The following is a 21,803-nucleotide window of genomic DNA, read 5'->3' as shown; positions in this document are numbered from 1 at the left end:
CTGAGGGGGGCAGCCTGTGTTTAACATGAGCGTGTATTGACATTGGGTCAGAGAAGAATAAGTTATGGTCATGCGTCACAGTGACACCAGAGGAGCTCCAGCTGTTTGCAGTCTCTTTGTCTGAGCTGTACAGTGTCTCCAGCCTGTACTAGGTCTGTATATGGTCCCTTTAACATGTCAGAGAACATTTCAGAACTACAGTGAGACAGTGACAGTATGTAGATCTGACAAAATCAGATGCTTTATAATATATTAATAATGGGAATAAGTAAAGAGAGATTCACTGATGACGTGTTACCGTCTTCACACAAACTCATGCATGTGTTTGCAGTTACATTTCAGAGTCTCGTTCTGTTCTTCTCGGGTTCTTTAGACATCAGGTCTTTTTAATAAAATGCCAGTATAACAGTTTTTGCCAAAATATGATTCTCCAACATCATTTATGGCCAAACAGCTGAATGTGATAAGCATGAAAATCCCATAAAACATGTGTTTTCAGTTCAAACCATGTGAGAGCAATCAAACGACTAAGAAAACTGATAAATACATGGAATAGCCTCATAACAAAAGCCAATAAAGTATGTTTGACTGTAGGCTATAGGATTTACCATTGGATTTAAGGTTTCCAGATTCACTTTATGTTTTGATTTGTTGTATTGTGATTTTAATGTATTTCTTATTCTGTAAAGCACTTTGAATTACTTTGAGTACGAATTAATTGTGTATGAATAAACTTGCCTTGTTGTCACAACTGCTATACAATTTCAGAAAACAAACAATAAAATACAGATGAATAAAATCAGAACACTGCATTTCAGAACATGTTTGTATTAGTCTAAACTAGTACTAAAACTACTAAGTATTAGACACTTTATGCAAAATAAATCTCCACGGTGACATGATATTTTGATGTTTGCAGAGACAATTATTTAGGTTTAGGAGCAGCAATAACCTCTGCAAAGTGTTACGATAGTTAAAAGTGTAATTTCAGTTTGTTTGTGGTTAATTGAACGACTTTGTGTACAAATTGTGCTATAAAATAAACAGCCTATACACGTCGTTAATCACAATTACAAACTCAGTGGCCTCGCACAAGCTGTACTCCCAGGCAGAAGAACTTTTTCTGTCTTTAATCAAAACCTCGACTGTGATGGAAGCAAAGGTTTAAAAAAAATGCATCTGAACTGAGGTTTTAACTTGCAGATGTTTTTCACCTCTCATGAGAAGCACTTGAGTTCAATTCTTATAATAGGGTTGCACAATATATCTCAATATAATCAAAATTTGAGTTGGTGCAAATCGTAAACGTTGCAGTTAATAATAGTATATCCCTCTGCAAAAAAACTACAAAATATCTTTAAAAAAAAGTCTTGTCATGCCTGTAGTTTAAAGGCCAGATATTATTAAAAAAATTGACTCTTGTGAGCTTTAAGTCATGTTATAATGTTGTTACTTCAGCTTTAGTTCAGTGCTGTATACATAAATGTAAAGAGGTCTATGAGATTTGAAGATGGTCCTAAAATTCCTGGAGTTGTGTTTTGTTTCCTGGAAGTCAGTGGTGTATACATAAATGCAAAGGTGTATACATAAATATTAAATTCCTGGAGTTGTTTCCTGAAGTGAACTCAGCCTAAATATTCAGGGTTAGTGCGTTAAACATGTGTGAATGAAACACAAAACACAACTCCAGGTCTGTTTGTTATGTCGTTTCCGCGTCACAGATCAGAAAAGTTCACCAGTTCTTATTTCTTCGTCTTTGTTCAAATGTTAATGCTCCTGGAGTTGTTTATAATGTGCACTTTGAACAAAACGATACTTTTTAAGCATGTATCGCAAAGCTAATCACAATACTTCACATAAATATCGCGATTTGATTTTTTTCCCCCAAACCGTACACTCCAATCTTACAGTAAAGCTAACGCCTTTTCCATTCAAGTTGTTTCACATGTTCTGTTTTCTGCATTTACCAGAATTTTAAGGCAGGATGAGCGGGAACTTGTCGGTCATTATCTCAGAGCAATGCAAATTGGTTGAGTCTCCAGTGCGTCGCTCCCTCTCTTAGCATCCCACCCCCTACACTCACTCTCACCGTGGACTCGCACATGAAAGAGTGAAGCAGGACTGCACTGGAGCAGCACAGACAGGACTGAAAAAGAAGACACAACAACTACCAACTACCAACTTTGAACGAAATCGCTTCCACTCAACTCTTAGGTCATTCTTACTGAAGGAGACAAACAAAATTAAACTTGTGAACGCTGACGCTTTTCAAAATGGAAAAAGACATTCGGGATCTGAGCGGATTTTCTGGAATTGCGCTCGTCTGAGGTAAGATATGGGGTTTTTTCACAGCTCTGCGTGTCGTTTGATTAGCAGGATATTATAAAAATGGTCTGGTGTCATATGTGTGTAAGCCTTTATTAAGATTTATATGGCTTTTAATTATATACATTTACTTATTTAGGTGGTTTTCACATTTTTTCATTGTTCTACGAAGCTACTGTGATTCTCCTCAGAGATAAAAATCCACTTAACTAGTACCTCCAACACTATTTCAATCTATAGTTGACTTGCAGTAGGACACTTTTTTGTGTTAGATTAATGATAAAGTTAACTTGTACAAAATCTGTAAAAAAAAAAATCTGAAAAAATAGTAGTAATATTTGGGGAAATATAGAAGCCCAGTTGAAGAAAATGCGTAAGACCATATAATATATTTATCTATAAGTGATAATTGATTTAAACTATATTTTTTGATACAGAGTAAACGGGTACAAACCAAAAAATCTACAATATATCTTAAAAATCCTCACGCTAACTTAACCGCAATGCAGGACCTCAATTGAGAACACAATGTAATTTATGCCACGCCAAATATAATGGTCTATAACCATCTATAATTGACAAAAATACAGCAAACAAAATGTACATGTACACAAACACGGCCTAAAAATTCCTCAAAGTTAAAGGAACGCCAGTCGAGAAAATGAAGTAGCCAAATAAATGGTATAAGACGTCCATCTATAATTGACTTTTGACACTTTTTGATACAGAGCTATGTATAAAATATTGGATAATATAAATTAACAGGTTTAAAATTCCTCTGTAATCTTTTCTAGAGATGCAGGATTCAAACTGAGAAAAAAATACGCAGTCCATAACTATCTACCACAGACTTAAAGTACTACAGTTTTAATAGAGCTTTAGTTCAGTGGTGTACACAGAAATCTTAAGAAGTTTATAAGATGTGAAGATGGGCCTAAAATTCCTCAGTCTGTAATCTAAGGTAGAGGAAATCCAGTTGAGAATGTAGTTTTTTTGTGTCAGGCAAAATATACAGTATTTAATGCATCCATCTATAACTGACTTCAACTACACTTTTTAGGACTATGGGTAAAGTATTAGATAACACAGAATCTACAATGATCAGGTTTAAACTCCTCTTTAATCTTTTTCCAAGATGAAGAACTCCAGATGAGAATAAGATGTACAGTAGTTGTAGTAGATGCCAAATATGACAACTACTTTATACAAGATCTATGGCAAGGAAAGTTTATAAAAGTGCTTCAAAAGTAATTCAAAGTGCTTTAAGAAATAAGAAAGACATTAAAATCACAATATTAACAACTCAAAACATAAGTAATCATCTTAAAATTAACATTAAAAGAGAAAAGTGCAGAATAAAAACATTTCAGTCATATAATTTACCTGCTCTCTTTGATATAGGGCTACGGGTTAAGTATTTGATAACGTAAAAGTCTACAATGATCAGCTTTAGAATGAATTCGCAATCTTTTCCAAGGTGAAGGAACCAGTTGAGAATATGATGTATATGGTATAAAACAACTGACTTTATGAACACTGAGTAGAGCTATGGGTTAGATATTGAATAACCAAAAAATCTACAACAATCAGGTTTAAAATTCCTCTGTAATCTTTTCTGAAACGCCGGACCCCAGCTGACAATATGATGCAGTTGTTATTTGTCCAAGGCCAAATACAGACTTTATATAATATCTGTCTATAATGAGGACTCTGGGCAAAGTATTAGATAACAAAATGTCTACAATGATCGGGTTTACAATTCCTCAGTAATCTCTAGTTCCAAATATGTTACGTTTATAGCTCTATTATACATCTATCTAGGCTGTAACTCACGTAAACAACACTTTTTAAAACAGGGCTATGGGTAAAGTATTGGGCAACTGAAAGTCTACAATGATCAGGTTTAAATTCCTCTGTAAACTTTTCCGGGATGCAGGACCCCAGCTGAGGATATGCTGTAGTTGTTATTTGTGCTGTGCCAAATATACAGTGGTAGCGCAGTGCACCACAGGGGTGAACGCGGCCAGTCCACATGCAGACAGCAGCTCTTGACCTGCAGCCCGAGCTTGGGTCACCATGTGTCACCCTTAGACTCCCCGCTGGCACTTTGATGTCCCCCGGGATTAGGTTTCCTGAAAAAACCTCCCGTCATAGTCTATATGTATTATAGTGAAGCAAGATGTCACCGAACCCCTAACCCCGCCTAACGTTTGATGGATCTATTATAAATTGTCTTTTGAGATGAGGCAAATTCATTCTTTATTTTTCCTCATAGGATTTTTGATTCAAACCTACACACGTTTAGTCCTTTTAAGTGATTTTAGTGCCATTTAACAAAACAATCAAATGAAATCCAGTGTATTCTGAACTCCTGCTAACACCTCATGCTTTTACTGCAAGAGGATTGGCTGATAGATCTGTAAAATAAAAAGCCGCAAGTTCATAGCAATGTGCAACTGTCTGAACACAGTGTGATTATAATTTGTGTAATTGCAGTATATTTGAGTAGTTTAAGTGTCATGCAGTCTTCTAATTTTTAAACTGAGGTGAAAAAGCAGGAGTGACATCCAGCAAGTTGTCAAGAGCTAGGAAATATATTCTCTAGTTTAGTTTATTGGTTTATTTTTACAGGGCCCATGCGCAAACACATTAATCTCATAAAAAAAAGAAGAGATGCTTTACAATGGATTTATCTGAAGCTAGTTTCCATCTGCAGTCCCTGGGCAGGTTACAAACAATTAAAAAACATCCAAATATTCATCCATTTACAATTAAACCCTGCACTCTCCTATTCTTTCATTTAAAAACATCACACTCCACATTTAAAATTACACAAATATGTCAAAAATTATGATACAAGCTGCAGATCAGTGTTGACAGCTAACTCTCTAAAAGCACTTTTCTAACATTATAAGAGAAGTCCCTCAGGTCAGAGAAGAGTTTCAGTCTATTGACCATGACTGTGGAGCTGACACAGGATTACTTATCTGAATAATAACTGAATATCAAAGTAAACGTATCATTATGGTCAATGCAATTTAAAACTGACATAGTACCCTGCTTCAAACATGGCCTCAGAAAGACAACGAGTAACAGGAAAATCTGGTGGAAGTTCACGCAGATTTATAGCCTTTAATTGAAGTCTTAGTATTAAAAAGTAACGGTTCCTTTTAAACTGCGGCAGTCTTACTAGCTCCCCAAAAACATATAAAACATGAATAACTGTGCCAACCAGAGCAGGCTCCTGGCCAGACATAAACTAGCAGAGGTTTGCTGACATTTCATTTTCCCACATGTTTATAAGACTTTATTTACTTTATCTGCTGTCACCATTTGCAGCACTCTCAAAGCCAACTAGGTTTTAAATGCTTGTTATCTTAAAACCTCTGTCAAACAAGCAACTTCTACTGAAACCAAAATTATGCCAGACATGATGTGGTTAACACTAATAATTTATTTTGTGTTTCCATCCCACTCTCTCCTGTGACCTGCTCCCTCCGCCCCGTCTCTGCTAAAACTATCCACTACAAAAGGCGGCCTGCATTTCCCTTAACTGTGAAGCGTCCTATACCATGGACCTCTCCAGCCCGATACCACCGTCCACAGTCACCATCTCCCCAAACATGTCAGCGCCTTCATCCTCTCCCTCTGAGTCTCCATCCCCCAGTCCAGCCTCCACCGCTCTGTTCTGCTCGCTCCTGTCCCTGCTGTCTCTGCTCGGCATCCTGGGAAATCTCTACACTCTGGGGCTGCTGCTGAGGCGCAGGAGGAGCAGAAGGAGAAACGGAGGAGTCAGATGTTGTTTTGTGCGAGCTCCGTTGCCATGGTGCCTGTCCAGCTCTACGTCCCCAGGTTCCTCCCCCGTGTCCTCCACCTCCTCCACCTCCTCCCTGTACCTGCAGGTGCTGAGCCTGGCCTGTGCGGACCTGCTGTACCTCTTCACGGCCCCCTTCATTGTGTACGACAGCCTCGCGTCCGGGTGGGCCTTTGGGGAGCTGGGTTGTCGTTTGCTGCTCAGTTTGGACCTGCTCACAATGCACGCCTCCATCTTCACTCTCACAGCCATGAGCCTGGACCGGTACCGTGCTGTGGCCCACCCCCTTCACACTTCCTCCACAAACTCGTCCGGTCTGCTGCGCGTGGCTCTGGCCTGGGGGCTGGCTGTGGCCCTGAGTCTGCCCATGATGATCACACTGCACCTGGAGGATGGGGGCGAGCAGGAGGGGCAGCTGTGCGTGCCCGCGTGGGACGAGCAGAGCTCCAAGGCCTATCTGAGCGTCCTCTTCTGTACCAGTATCCTGGGCCCAGGTCTGGCCATAGGCGCACTGTACGCCACTCTGGGACGGCTGTACTGGGTGTCCCAGACCAAGCCAGTATGGGCCAGTGGGAGCAGCAGCGGCTGCTCTCCTCGAGCTCCTAAACCCAAAGTCCTGCTCCTCATCCTGGGCATCGTCCTGGCCTTCTGGGCCTGCTTCCTGCCTTTCTGGGTGTGGCAGCTGCTGCCTCTGTACCAGCCCGACATGTTGAGAACTGTCCCTGTGGGGACCCAGGTGACTGTGAATCGCATCCTGACCAGTCTGACCTACGGGAACTCCTGTGTGAACCCGTTCTTCTACACTCTGCTCACAGGCAAACGCCGACGCAGCCCCCAGAATCTGAACACAGTGAACACGTTGTGCCGCAAGAGCAGCCCCCCGCAGTAGAGACACACTGACCAACAGGACCTCCATGAGTCCAGTGTGTCTGAACTATTCAAAGCTACGCAAATGAGAGCACTTTGTCTTCTATTAATAAAAAAGAAATGTTTTAGAGTTAAAAATCCTAAGACAATCACTGTAAAATGTGTCACATCAAATGCTGTTTTTTTATTCTAAAGAACCAGGTTTACTTATTATGATGGGATTATGTATTTGTTATTATAGGCATCTCTTGCACAACTTAGTATTAAATTAAACTAAATGCAATAAATATTTTATATAGTTGCATACAAATATGATAAAACAAGACATATGGTATTAATGATTCATAAATTATACTATGCAAAGCATGTGAATACACAATGCCAGTAAACGCTGGTGCACTTTTTTCAAAGGAAAGCTTTTTGTTTTGTGAACTATTTTTTGCATGTTGTCTGTAAAATACTTTATGTTACAGAAAACAGCTGTACAAGGTTTTATAAAGATTGAATTTGTTCACAAATATGCAAAATAAAGGGCATTTATATGAAGCCTTGTCCTAATCTGTTACAGGGCTCTTTAGGCTGTAGACTGGACGTTATTGTTGGAGCTGCACTGAATTAGAGTCAGAGTCAGATCAGTTTTGACAGTTTTGGCCAGGTCTGACCATTAAGATACACAATGCACATTAATATGTGAGATATGCTACTTTAACTCAAACGTAAGCGCTTTGTGAAATATATTTTCTCTAACTATTTTTGTGTGATTAGCTCAAGCGTCAAAGGCTGCACTGTACCAGGCCTCTGGTGACGCACATGAGCAAATATTGTTGTTTGACAGCGAAGTGTAAACACAAGGGATTATGGGACAAAACTGAGGGAAAAAGAATGGCAGGGGATGTGTTAGCAGCGGCCAGTTTCATAAGGTCAGCTAGTGAAGTGCACATCTACATAGAATTTCTGATAGAGATTTTAAGTCTGGTAACTGTTTTAAATGTACTAGTAGAAATCAAAGTAATATTGACATAGTAAAAACACACAATAATGAAGTCTGAAAATTATCTTTATACCAGTATTTGGACAATACATTTTCTTTAATCAAAAGACATAAATGGATTTATTCTAAATAAATTATTTGCTCTGTCTGAGCTCCTATAGTGCTATCCCAGGACGCATCGGGTATTCACTTAACATGAAAAAGAAAAATCTGTACAGTCGTATAGTACGAGTAGTACCTTAGTCCCTTTTGTTACACCAGCTCTAGTTATAATCCTACAACCTAAAAAAGTTATGGGTGGTTTTGTCTTTTAAATACTTGTCAGTTAAAGGTCCTATATTATGCAAAATTGACTCCTGTGAGCTTTAAGCCATGTAATAATGTTGTTACTTGCTCAAAAACAGACCTGGAGTTGTGTTTTGTTTCATTCACATATGTTTGAACCTTTTATTATTAGTCTGTCTACGTCTCCAAACTCAAAATGCTCTGTTCTACCTTGTGATGTCATGAAGTGGTAGTTTTAAAGACAACAGCTGCCATTTACCTTTAATTCAGAAAAGATTGGTAATTCCAGGGCTGAAATTATCCAAATGATGCTAGTGAAGGTGTATGGAGTTTAAAAACACAGTGGAGCACTTCCTGTATTACCACGTGACATCACAAGGTGGAAAAGAGTGTTTTCAATTTGGGAGAACACAGCCTAAATCTGCAGGGTTTGTGTGTTAAACATGTGAGAATGAAACAAAACACAAGTCCAGGTCTGTTTGTGACGAGGAAACAACATTATAGACTGAACATAGATCAGAAAATAGCATAATATGGGTCCTCTAAAGAATCAATCAGATAACCCGAGTTCAGTACCTGACCTTGTATAACAGACAGATACTTATTGAAGTAAATTATCTGCTCTTTAAATATTTTAAATACATTAAACATTGCATAGATATTTTCTGTAAAATACAATTACAAGTCCTCAGGCTGAAACATTATAGCATTATTTCTCAAGTCGTCATGAGGGCAATCCAAACACATTACAGTCCATTAAACAGTGGGAGCTTTGTATGGTTAGGAGTCATTTTCAATAACAGGTCTAACTGCGGCCTCTGTGGTAATTACAAACGTGATAGATTTCAAATTAAATACACTATAAAAACATGAATCACGAGAAACAACATCTGCTTTTTTATAGTTTAACACTGTGATGGGGAAGAGTCTTTAAGAAATCGTGAAACAGTGAGTCTTATAGCTTCGTTTACAGATACATTTTGACAAAGTGCATACTAAAGGCATTTGTCAAGGGAGAGGAGGGTTCAATAGTGAAATGCCATTATTTCTTAGCTGTATGGCCTTTTAAGTGTACCATGTGTTTTCATTTACCTGGCCTGGCTATACCCCAGAACATTCCCACAACAGTTATTATCCAGCAGCCTGCACAGTCTCACCACGGGGGGCACTTCGTCTGTGGACTTAATGCAAAATCCATCCAACTTTTTAGACACTCGAAGCTCGCTCTCCACATCCGTACATTTTTATAGTATTTGTGTGACCAAAGAGTTGACTTTGAATGTCTGAAAATGTGATCCCTTGGTGATTTTTGGACCCACGCACCATTCCGAAGTGACAGAAGACGGAGAGAGTAGCAGTTTATATAAAGATGAAACCTATCCAAAAACGACACTTAGCAGCAGTGGGCATATTAAAACGTAGGACGCTAGCTCGATTTTCAGTTAGGAGGTTTTGGATGTCTGTGTATTTTAAAATTCAATATAACACGTATTATTCAAGTTTTCAGGGATGATGGAGTAGTTCATAAACTTCAAAAGGTTTTGTCGACCTTAAGATTCTTAATTTACGAGCCAGTTCGTAAACGTAGCTTTGTCTTGGTTTATCTTGAATTATAATTATTCCTCTATATACTGTAATGGCAGGCTTCGTCGTGAGGGGAAACAAGAGTGCAAATATTTTCGTTTCATGGACTCATCTGTTGTACCTGAGGAATTCATAAATCTAGCACATGTCCAATTCCAGGAACCACCAAGCGTCTTTCCATCCGCGCTCTCTCGCCCCTCCTGCCCAGCCCCCTGATTGACCAGTGTGCGAGGCTGGCGCAGGTGCCCCTCCCCTGGGCAGTCCGCTCAGGAAAGCCTCCTGCTGCTAAGGCGAGACGGGGCCATGGTCCAGGCCAGAATCAAGCTGTGAGGTGCATAAGAGGCTCCCGTTCTGGTCCAGACATACACAGAAAAGATTCCCTCTAAACTCAATCTGTACATCTGTTTTCTCTCTACAATCACACTCCTCCAGTCCTAACTGCACTAATAGTAAAGGTTTAGACTCTTATCTGATGCAAAGATGAAGAACAATTTGTTTATGGGACTACACTAGTTAAATTTAAACTGTCATACTAGGCAAGCACGATTTTGGGAAAAAAAACAACTAAATAAATCATAATTTTTCTGACAAGTATTGCTTTTTTTTATATGTTTAAAAAGGAGAATTCTATTCAGACTAATGCGCAGATGAACTAATACAAGAATCTCATGCATTTCAAATTGTGATCATAAATTGTCATATATTGCCCAGTTTACTACACAATAAAAAAAACAACAACTACCACTCTCCCCCATATCAATACCGTACTAGCTCTATGCATGTGAATTCTTGTCTCCTTTAGCATCTCCATCCAGTACTGCCTGGAATGATCCACACTGTGGCATTAAATAGATCCATCTTGCATTTAATCAAATACAGGTGTTTTTAATTGCTAACAACATGTTGTGAAGAACTCGCATTCATACTGTGTGCGGGGTTGCCTCTCCTCTTCACCCGGTGTTGTCACCCTCTAGCTATGTTTAATGTCATACTGTGGTGCATTCCAGGCAAAGCAATAACATCTCCATGGAAACAAGCACATTGCAGAGTCTCCACCAAAATACTATCTCAAATAAGAGTCTAGTGTACAGACAGGTTTTAGTATTAATGATGAGTGTCTGAGCATTCATTTTTGGGCAATTCTAATATTAAAAGTCTTTGGACTATAAAAGTGATAGTGATTTTCCATTGTTTTATGTTGCACAATGCCGCCAAAGCACATTCAGAGCTTGTGCATTTTGCTCACTGACAACGGCAATAAAAGAAATTTCTGATTCTCTTTCTGATAAAACAAAGCTTAAGCCGCTCAAATTTACGAGGGTCACGCATGTGCTCTACACGGCCCTATCAAAACTGCTTGTAATCGCTGGTTTAACGCCACACTGTGAAGCTCTGGACTCACAGTGTCTCTTTGTTCAGCCCGCGGAGGCTGAGGCAGGGGGCGCTGTCCTGTCCATCACGTCCACAGAGCTCTCACCCCCGTGTCAGCTCCCACCCCGGGCCATTGCACAGCGCCGCGGGGCCTCGGGGCTGGAGGTTACATCAACCAACACGCACATTACGGTTCACACTAAGGCTCTGACTACAGACACGGTAAACAGGGCATGTCTCACCCCAGCTCGCTCTGCCTCGCCAGCCGCACGACTCCATACATGAACAGACATCTCCGTCAGCCCAGGCGTCAGAACCAGTGACCTTTGACTTCCTGACACTCCTCTGGATCCTGAGAATATATAGAAAATTGGACATTACAAAGGTAGAATTATACGCCTTGTTCAGTTTGAGCCTTGTTCACTAGAATATAATACACAGATTAATTTTACTCTAAGCTAAATCGATTTTTCATTTAATCAATTATTAGTTATAAAAATTAACAATAAGTCTACAAGAAAGCAAAGAAAGGGTAGGTATAGTAGAAACAGAGGGTGGCTAAGCATGCCATCTGCTGGTGTAAAAATGTTTGTAACAATGGCTGTTTAAAAAAAAAAAAAAAAAGGGTAGAAAGGCATCTCTATATTATATTTACCAATAGAAGTAAAAGATAGTCAAATATTACTAGTTGTATCAGACATAATACTAACCTAAACAGATTGACTGAACAAAATATAATGCAAATACTGGTATGTAGAATCTATATCTATATTAATAACTAAACCAATAGCAATTTTGTAAAAGTAAAAAAGGATTGTTATTTGCAAAGAATAATGAAAACGTTAAATTATGGAATGATATCTACTTTATAAACTATTTCGGTGCAAGTAAGAGGCCCACCAAGCGCTGTACGTTCTATAAAGTGTTTGTGTGCATTCTCTTACATAATCAATAATTGGACCCAAGTGCTGGACTTAAGCTGTTCTTCACCTGAAAGACAAACATAAGTTATTTAGCTCGGGTCTCCGGTTAAGTCTGCAGCGCGTGTTCTCACCTTCCTTCACCTGTAACCTGTACCTATTTGACTTATCTGTGATGGCGGTGGTCAGTAACTAAACACCTGCATCTCAACAATACACTTCTACTCTGCTCCACAGGACTCTGAATATTCACAGGGTTTGAATGGACTTAATTAGTGGTTTTAAGATGCTAGATTGTGATGATGTCATACTCTCAGATGGGGGATAAGAGCCACTTTGCTTTTGCCCCTCATTTGGGAGTCTGACATGATCTTTACCGAACTCCTGTGTTGTATTATATAACAAATAGACAAGCCATTACTGTTGTATTTTGCAGGAAATATCCATCATCATTTATCATTTATATTAGTGGCTTGACCCAAGAACTCACCATGTTTAATTAAAGAACAGCTTTTTAACAACTTTTTAGCTGCCCCCATCTACACTGAATATTATTTGCCTGTTGTTGTTGTTGTTGTTATATGTTGTTTTATCTGAAACCCAGCAATATCATTATATAACCTATTACATTGAGTTTGACTTTTATGGTTAATCTGATGACATTTTTGAAGCTAAATCATCACAATTTCACTGCTTACCTCTTTATAATGGACAGTTTTTTTTGCTTTTTTAATCAGGACGTCCCATTGAGATTGCATCTAATTTGGAAGGAAGTCCTGAGTACACAGTTAAAACATAAACATATAGGCAAGGCAAGGCACAATTTGTACACAAAGTAAATTAAAGTGCTTTACAGCATAAGAAAGGCAAGTAATAAAATGCATAGTAAAAATGTACATTTAAATATTTACTTAACCTGTGGGCTTCAGTTAAAACAAGAGTGGTCTAAAACAGTAACAATGCATTATACAAAGTTGCACAAAGTTATTTCAAATGCATTTTTTGTTTACTTAGCAGAGGAACTGCAAAACTGCACAAGTTAATTCCACTACATAAAAGGGACCCTCATCAAGTCAACATGCATCTAACCGACCTAACCACGTGCTTTGATAGCTTAGCAAACAGCAGCAGCTCTTTTATACCTACCTTGGGTGAAATGAACCAGTGAAAATGAAAATGCATTTACTTATCTGGTGTAAAAAAAAGTGTCGTTTTGGAGGGAGACAGGTGACTCCGACAGACACGAAGTTGTGCAGTCCCATCCCATCTCAGGTAGAAGAAACCCACTGATATTAACCACTGCAGCTTTGGCGCCCTCTAGCGGAAATAACGTCAGATTGCTGGAGTGTCACCGGAACCGGAAACACTGTTGTGAGAGGAGAAAAACAGTCCAATGCATCACGGGCTACAGCCAAAGAAATAAACAACGGGATTAATATCTAAGATGTCATTTGGGTCACAGAACAGTGGGTGAGTGAATTAAAATCTAACGCTGTGTTTTTCGTGGTTTAAAGTTGTATTTTATTGTTGTGCAGCATCCTTCTTCACATGCTAGCTAGCAAAACGCTAACTAACGTATGCGTGAATTTGTGGCGTTAATAGTCAAATGCACGCTTTAAACAGCTTAAACTGCACTGGATTACATGGAATAAAAGTTATGTGTGTTGTAATAGCTACATTTATGCTGCAGATTAAAGGTACACTGCGTAAATCTTCTGATAATGTGTCCGTTACCTGCTTTTCTTCCTGGAGATGTTATTCTTTTGCCTGTTATGGTATGTAGTGTGGCATTAAACTGTCTGGCTATCTTCATGGAGACAAGCAGGTAGAGCAACCAACCCAGTTTTCAGGTCAGATCCGTGGAGAGGCCAGCCTACTAAAAATAATGCATGTTTTATATGGTATTCGTTTGAGTATTAAGCATTTGTAATTGAATAAATGTTAGATATACATGCTAATGCTGTACTGTGGAACAATCCATGCTAAACAATAAAATATCCATGGGGAAAAGCAGGTGACAGACCCCCCCCCCCCTCCCCTCCAGAATAGTGACATAATGCTCCTTTAAAAATACACGCCTCTTCTGGTCCTTTTATAAATATATGTAGAAAGTTGATAACCCCTGTTGTGTTCACCCCACAGCCGCCGGAGTAAATGGGACCAGCCTGGGCCTGTGTCTGGGGGTCCTGGTTCTGCAGCTCCAGGATCTGGGGGTCCTGGAGGTCTGGGAGAGAGTGAGGCAGCCCCGTCCGGAGCTCTGGATGCAGCTGCTGCAGTGGCAGCAAAGATTAACGCCATGCTAGTTGCAAAAGGCAAACTCAAACCTTCCCAGATCAATACCCCAGGACCACCCGATAAGGTAAGAACACACTTACACTGTTTCATATATAAACACTGTTCTTTGGCTATGGTAGCACAACACATTTTTATATTAATTATTTTTGTCATGCAGTTTGTGGGTATTATGTCACTTGATCCGTTTATTAAGCAGTCTTTTTGAACAGCATAGGTAATTTCCATGTTTACGATCATACAGTGAGCCTCAGTGTTACTGTCTTTTGCCATGTTATATGATGCCATTTTGAGGACATTTTCACCCATTGAAAATATATAATGTTATGTTTGAAACTGTTAATCACTATGGCAATGGTCTTAATTAGTCATTATTCTGAAACGCATGGATAGTCAAAGTTGTTGTTAGACTATGGGAGAGATATTTAAACTACAGGGGGGCACAAGGCTCTTCTGTTTATGGGAAACACTGTACAGTATTCAGGACCTAATACTCTATGGACAATTATATCTATAAAGGGGGTGGGAGCAAATAAGCTATGTTCATGATTGGAATTTTTAAATATTTGTATCTTTTGATTATTGTTTGAACAATGTAATTTATCATTTCTCAGATATCTGAACAAAAACATGTTATTATTTTTGACTGTGTAATCCCTCAGTCATCCAGGTATGATTCATAGCAAAAGAAAAATGAAATTCTGTCAACTGGACAAAGGTTATAGAATGAAGATAACCTTTCTCTGCTCATCCAATGTGCTTCTTCAGTTCTATTATTATTATTATTATTATTATTACAACACAGTACATGTTTTGTCTTAGATTCTGGGAGTCACAAAGCCTCCATTGCTTTCCAAAGCCAAAGATGACCTGGTTGTTGCAGAGGTGGAGATCAATGATGTGCCAATCACCTGCAGAAATCTCCTGACTCGAGGACAAACTCAGGATGAGGTTTGTGTCTCGTTGAACATGCACTTTTTATTCTAATTTATCCTTAAAAATATCTCTTCCAATTTGGCTTCAGATCAGTAAAGTCAGTGGTGCTGCAGTGTCAACTCGGGGGCGTTATATGACGACTGAAGAGAAATCAAAAGCACTTCCAGGGTAATTACAAATATTTATTATTAATAAAGCAATGAAATAAGTTTATAATGTTGCTTACAGAATTGTTTTGTTCAACCCACCAGGGACCGACCGCTTTACCTACATGTTCAAGCTCAGACACGAGAGCTCGTAGATCGTGAGTAATTATTGGGTTGGCTCAGTTGTGTGAGTGTTTGTCCACTAATCCAAAGGTTGGCAGTTCGAGTCCCATTATCAACATAAACATCGGTTGAGCGGTCATATCCAGTGACTCAGAAGTTGGCGGGGTGATTCCAGATCCCACAGATGAATACTGCCATTGTGTCCTTGGGAGAGACACTTAACCCACCTTGCCTCTAGTGTTTGCGTACACTGATGTATGAGATTTTGTGTGATGGGTGAGTGGTTCCTTGATGAAAAGCGCTTTGAGTGCCTTGAAGGTGAAAAAGCGCTTTTTACCATTGTTGGTTGTGTTCACATTGTAGAATTTAATTATGTTGTAATTTCATATGGTGGGCAGTGGTCTAAATAATACGGGAGATCCCCTCTTTTTGCATGAAATATCCAAACTTACAAACCACAAATCCTGAACTGTATCATTATTTGACTCCACAAACCTGAAATATTAATCTGCTGTTTTAAAGTCCTTTCAAATGACAACAACCGGACCTTTGGGGCTGAATAATGGCACTACTTTCTGAAACTACTTTGAAAAATTAATGTCACTAATGTTAATGTCATTTATACTGACAAAGCACATGTTTGACTTTGTGCCAGTTTTTGTTTCATGTTGATAGGTTCAGTAAGAGTTCAGTACAGAGACATTAACCATAAACCAGGTCAACAAATCTGCAGTCTCACAGTTATAAGGCAAATTCCACCATGGAATTCTGACCTGTCCTGCAGCTCAATGTTAAACTATAGGGATTCTTGAATGTTTTGATGCCACATGATCATAACCTATGAAGGTGATTGTACTTGACGGTTTCTTCTTGGTTTCTTTCAGGGGCTGTGAATAGAATCAAAGAGATCATCACAAATGGTGTTGTAAAAGCTGCCACGGCTCCATCAGCTCCGACTTTTTCTCAAAGTGGAGCCACAGTCACAGTTTACCACCAGCCCAGTCCTCCCTCGATGGCCCCCATCCCTCACCACAAGCCAAACCCACAGACTGGAGTAAGGGAGATCATAGATAAATTACTTTATTATAATGGGATATCTATATTTGCTTTTTGTTCAGTTAGAACAAGTCTAAAATGGGCCAAAATGCTCACTTCCTATTTGGAACTGCAGCTGCTAACCTTTATATATACAGTCTATGATTAACACTTCATTTTAAAGAAAACTCTGTCTTCAGTCTGTCTTTCTTTAAATTTCAGTCAGGTGGAGATGTGATGTATTTTCAGTGTATTGTGTAGGGCCACAGCAGTAACTATGATTAACACTTCATTTTAAAGAAAACTCTGTCTTCAGCAGTAACTATGATTAACACTTCATTTTAAAGAAAACTCTGTCTTCAGTCTGTCTTTCTTTAAATTTCAGTCAGGTGGAGATGTGATGTATTTTCAGTGTATTGTGTAGGGCCACAGCAGTAACTCAGAATAATCATGATTACAATTATTTTAAAAGTTCACTAATGTCTTTTTTCAGACTTATTTCTTATTTCATTTGTAACAAAGACAGCAACATTATTAATTCAATATCAAATAATAATAAACAATTAAAATTTTCATCAATAATACCCGTTATTTGCAAGTATTTTCTATCTAGGAGCTTTCTGTCATCATATTTCAGCCTTTATCTGGTAAAAGTGTATTTAAAAATCTGAGTGTACAAAAGAAATGGAAATAATCTTTTATATTTGCAGACCTAATAATTTGTACTGTATTATTGTTTCCAGTTACATTTTGTTCAGGATAAATTGTTTGTGGGTCTGGATCAAGCAATGCCAGGGTTTGTGGTGAAGGAGCGTGTGGAGGGCCCTGGCTGCTCGTACCTGCAGCACATTCAGGCTGAGACCGGAGCCAAGGTTTTTCTCAGAGGGAAAGGCTCTGGGTGTTTAGAGCCTGCATCAGGACGAGAGGCATTTGAACCCATGTACATCTATATCAGGTGAGTCAGGATTCTGGAGGTTTTTTTAAAATATTATTTGTTATTATTTTTTATGGTATTATGTTATTTGTTGAAACTACCGCTACACAGAATTCTCAGAACTGAGAATTTGCTCAAACATGGTGAATTTACCAAAGCTTGTTCCACAACTGTAACTGCTAAATCTTTAAAACCACAGTATGTCAAATTAATTTTGGTTGCATTTATTTATCTTGCGTGGAGGAGAGCCTAGTCCTGCTCATTTCCATGGAAATGTTGGCCTATAATCTGCCACTGTATGGAATAATCCTTGCCTATCTCCATGGAGAAGGTTTTGCGTTTAACTTCTTGTTTCAATTTTTTTGCCTCCAGAAAGTTATGTATAGATATGCACATAGGGTATTTTTAAGCATTTTGTCAGTTTTCCTCTATTCACAGTATGATGTTTTTTCACACTAAAAGCACGTAGTCCTAATGAAGTTGGCTCCAGTTATTTCGCAACAGTGATGTTTCTGTGTTTTTCTTTAGTCATTCTAAACCAGAGGGACTTGCAGCAGCAAAAACTCTCTGTGAGAATCTACTCCAAACTGTAAGTAATAGATTTATCTGTTTCCTTAATTATTAAACTTGCCAAATTTTTGGACATAACTTTCATCACACAGTATTCTTAATGCGTGTTCCACATGTTGTGTTTATTTCTAGGTTCATGCAGAGTATTCCCGCTTTCTTAGTCAAATGAACACCATGATTCCAGCACAAGGTAGACTACTATCAGATTTACTGTTCACACGATGGTTTGGTCCTGGTTTGAGACTGGTTTAGTCCTGAAATAAACTTGTTTAGTTTTGGTGTACCGTAGTCCCAGTTTGGTACCAGCTCTGATGTGGTGTGAACACACCCTCAAAGCTGGCACATTCACATCTACAATATTGCTGACCCAGCCTTAACAAATAACTTTATAAGCATATAGTCAATTTATACCTTTATAACTTACCTTTAATTTATGCCTTTTTATACCTACTTTTCATGCAAAGTTGAGTCAAGATACAGTAATTTGGCAAGCATTATAGCTCATTATAAGCTTTCATGTGATGTATTTATAATGCAACTCTACCCGTAATCCCACTTTACATTTCTTATTCTCAGTCTTCTCTGTATCTCCTACAGGGTTCACTCCTCCATCAGTAGTGAATGGGATCCCTCCACAGCCTCCTTACTACCCTCCTGCGGGGTATCCTCCAGGCTACCCTCTCCCTGTAGCTGTCCCTGCCCCTCAACCCCAACCCCAGCCTCAGCCTGTGCCCCCTCTGTACACAGTGCCCCCTCACATCAACCCTGCTCCAGCCGTAACCCCGCCATACCCCACTGCTCCCACCCACGTTGCAGTGCCCACCTCTGTGTCTGCCCCTCTCCCACCTCCAGGAACGATACCTCAGGTGAGACTCAGCTGCTACGTACCCCTTACCAAATCAAGGACTTTGTATTAAATAGTTTGCGTTCCCTGCAATCATGTGGGTTTTCATATACAAAAGAATACCAGCTTCTAGATTGGCATTTATTTTTACAGTCACCACACCCTATCAGTTAATGTTTCACACTCTTTAACAGGTGTTGATCGACCCCTAGTGGTACATTTTAATATAACAAGGATCAGGATGCTATTGCCGTTTAAAAGTCTGTCTTATCTGTTCTGAAAATGGATATTTATCACCATTCATGTTTTTATGAGACATAACCAAATTGAATAGATAATTTGATAATTTTGTAATTGATTTGTAACATATTCTGTTCTATTCCCATATTATGCTGTTTCTGATCTATGCTATAATGTTGTTACCTCCTCAAAAACAGACCTGGAGTTGTGTTTTGTTTCATTCACACATGTTTAACACAGAAACTACTCAAAAAATTGTATTCTGAATATGTATTCCTCCCAACACTCTTGATCAATCAATATGAGGAAAGACATGGGCCAACCCTAGTCTTTTGTGTTAAATGACACTGATTAAAAGTTTTTCTTGGTGACTTTCACTATTAATTTCCTGAAAATTATTTTTATTTGTTTCACAGTACAGGGGAGGAAAAATCCTGTATTTTTGTCATAGCAGCCAGCTCAATCACACGTTGTTTCCTTTATTTTGCAGACTCTTCCCTCTGTAACTTTTCCACCAACAGCCCCAGTGACCCCCAAACCCACAGCCTCCTCTGCCCCAGCCAACGCGCCCCAGAAGAGACGCTTCACTGAAGAGGTGCCAGACGAGAGGGACACTGGACTCCTCGGGTATCAGGTGAATATTCAGTACTGTGGAGTTTATTAAGTCACTACTAATGACTAGATTTGTGATCACAGGTCGAACCAATTTTCTTAACACCTCCTGTTAATGCCATTTACTCTTCTGTAGGGCAGCAGCTACACTTGTTTTAGTAGTTGAGTAGTTCGTTGTTGTGTTCATATTTCAAATTTTAACCAGATTTTAAGGTAAATATACAGACTGAAGACGATAACAATAATAACAGTTCTGTTGTGGTAAAATATTGTGCTGATAAACATACCTATTATTAAAGGTGCACTACGTAACTTCTCTCATGGGTCCACTGCCATCTACTTATTTCCATGATGTTATTGCATTACCCAGAATTTTCCACAGCATGACATTACACATATTCATCTCCATGGAGACAAGGATCACTTTGAGAAACCGTTTTTTTCAAGGTACCTTTTTAGCAACAGTAAAACTTGTGAGCAGATGCAAGATGGTCACGTTTAATGCCATACTGTGGAACATTCCAGGCAATACAGTAACATCTCCCTAGAGACAAACTGGCGGACTAGAAAACCAACAGAAAAGTTACATAGAGCTCCTTTAAAATACCTTTCAAGTATGTTTAGTCTCTTCAGTCACTTTTTTACTCTTGTATTGTCCCGGTCTATGAAGTTTAATTGCTAGGAGAGGGCTTAGTTGAGGATGTCTGCTAATGGCACTTGTGTGTTTTTCTGCTCATAGCATGGACCCATTCATATGACTAATTTAGGTGCAGGCTTCTCAGTGGGCACCCCAGAGACTGCAGGACCCCCACCTCCGACTTCCTCCGGCCCATCGAATGAGAGGGACAGGTATGAGCGCTGGGCCTTCATTTTTGTAAAATATAAATACATACTTCTTGTTTATTTCCTTAATTATTCTGCTTTTTGCTTTCAGTCGGCAGCTGATGCCTCCTCCTTTGTTGCCCATGAATGTGGTTAGACCCAGGATGGAAGAACGAACAGCACCCCAAGGCCCAATGGGTAAGGTGTCATTCTTGAAGTTAAACCTAACGTAATATTAATCTAAAGCTCCTCATTTAGGTTGATGCTCTCCCAACCTGGGCTCTCAAAACAGTTTTACAACTTTCTATTTAAATTAGTATTCATTCGATTTTTTTTTTAACCTTTTTTCATTTTTGTTAATCCAGGACAGAAACGGGTTTTTACTTATTTTATGATTCTTGCAGGACTCTGTTACAACTAGAAATCTTCAGATAGTGATGGAGATTTTTTGCGTTCACACTTGTAAAGCACAACACTTCTAAATTGAGACTAAACTGGTAATAAATCCAGAACCTGCTCTAGACCATGACTAAACCTTACCTGGGATCCAGAATACACACTTCTTTAATACTTTATGAAGATGTGAGTCTGGTCACTGGTGAAGCTCCCCGAGTTCATATAGGGGTGATTGGTGGATCACGTAGCCAATCAGGGCGACACATGGTCTGCTCATATCAGAACAAATATGGCCAGTTACGGGGAAAAAAGAAGGGGAAAAAATATCACATGGGACTGAAAAACAATGCATATTTCTGGAGTATCAATGAGCGAAACACTAAACTCTCTTAACCTGAGAGAGACTGATTTGTTTGTAAATGATGCGTGACCATGTTTGACGGAGGGAGTTGTGACCAGACTGACATCCCTCTGTATAAAAGATACAGACAGGTACCATTCTGGATTTGCCAGGCAAGACTAGACCTGGACTAGGACAGGCCCAAACCAAGTCTACATCATAACCAAATGAGAACAAGTGTGAACGCAGCCTCAATTTTAAGACCACTTAAAACAATTTTTTGGCTCATAGGTTTATTAGACAGGACAGTGAGCTGCAAAAGTGAGCTGCATCAAATGGGAGTGAAGAGTGGGCAG

General features: G+C 39.1%; 2 protein-coding genes across 2 annotated transcripts in view; both read left to right on the top strand.

The window, feature by feature from the left end:
• The first annotated feature begins 2,072 nt into the window (after positions 1–2,072).
• uts2r3 (urotensin-2 receptor 3) lies at positions 2,073–7,535 on the top strand. Its single transcript, XM_033981336.2, has 2 exons — positions 2,073–2,328; positions 5,859–7,535. Exon 2 carries the CDS (start codon positions 5,898–5,900, stop codon positions 7,026–7,028), a length of 1,131 nt encoding a protein of 376 aa, XP_033837227.1. The 5' UTR covers positions 2,073–2,328; positions 5,859–5,897; the 3' UTR covers positions 7,029–7,535.
• A 5,973-nt stretch (positions 7,536–13,508) lies between these two features.
• Positions 13,509–21,803, top strand: part of khdc4 (KH domain containing 4, pre-mRNA splicing factor) — a 9,348-nt gene continuing 1,053 nt past the window's right edge. Inside the window, 13 exon segments of the mRNA XM_033981606.2 lie at positions 13,509–13,627; positions 14,300–14,516; positions 15,272–15,400; positions 15,474–15,553; positions 15,637–15,689; positions 16,539–16,708; positions 17,433–17,644; positions 18,152–18,212; positions 18,326–18,383; positions 18,791–19,059; positions 19,768–19,911; positions 20,629–20,738; positions 20,824–20,909. Of these exon segments, the coding sequence (XP_033837497.1) occupies positions 13,602–13,627; positions 14,300–14,516; positions 15,272–15,400; positions 15,474–15,553; positions 15,637–15,689; positions 16,539–16,708; positions 17,433–17,644; positions 18,152–18,212; positions 18,326–18,383; positions 18,791–19,059; positions 19,768–19,911; positions 20,629–20,738; positions 20,824–20,909 (1,615 nt within the window). The 5' untranslated portion in view covers positions 13,509–13,601.

The sequence above is a fragment of the Periophthalmus magnuspinnatus genome, chromosome 16 (genome assembly GCF_009829125.3).
Source record: "Periophthalmus magnuspinnatus isolate fPerMag1 chromosome 16, fPerMag1.2.pri, whole genome shotgun sequence".
NCBI lineage: Eukaryota > Metazoa > Chordata > Actinopteri > Gobiiformes > Gobiidae > Periophthalmus > Periophthalmus magnuspinnatus.
This window is presented reverse-complemented; position numbering and strand designations above follow the sequence as displayed.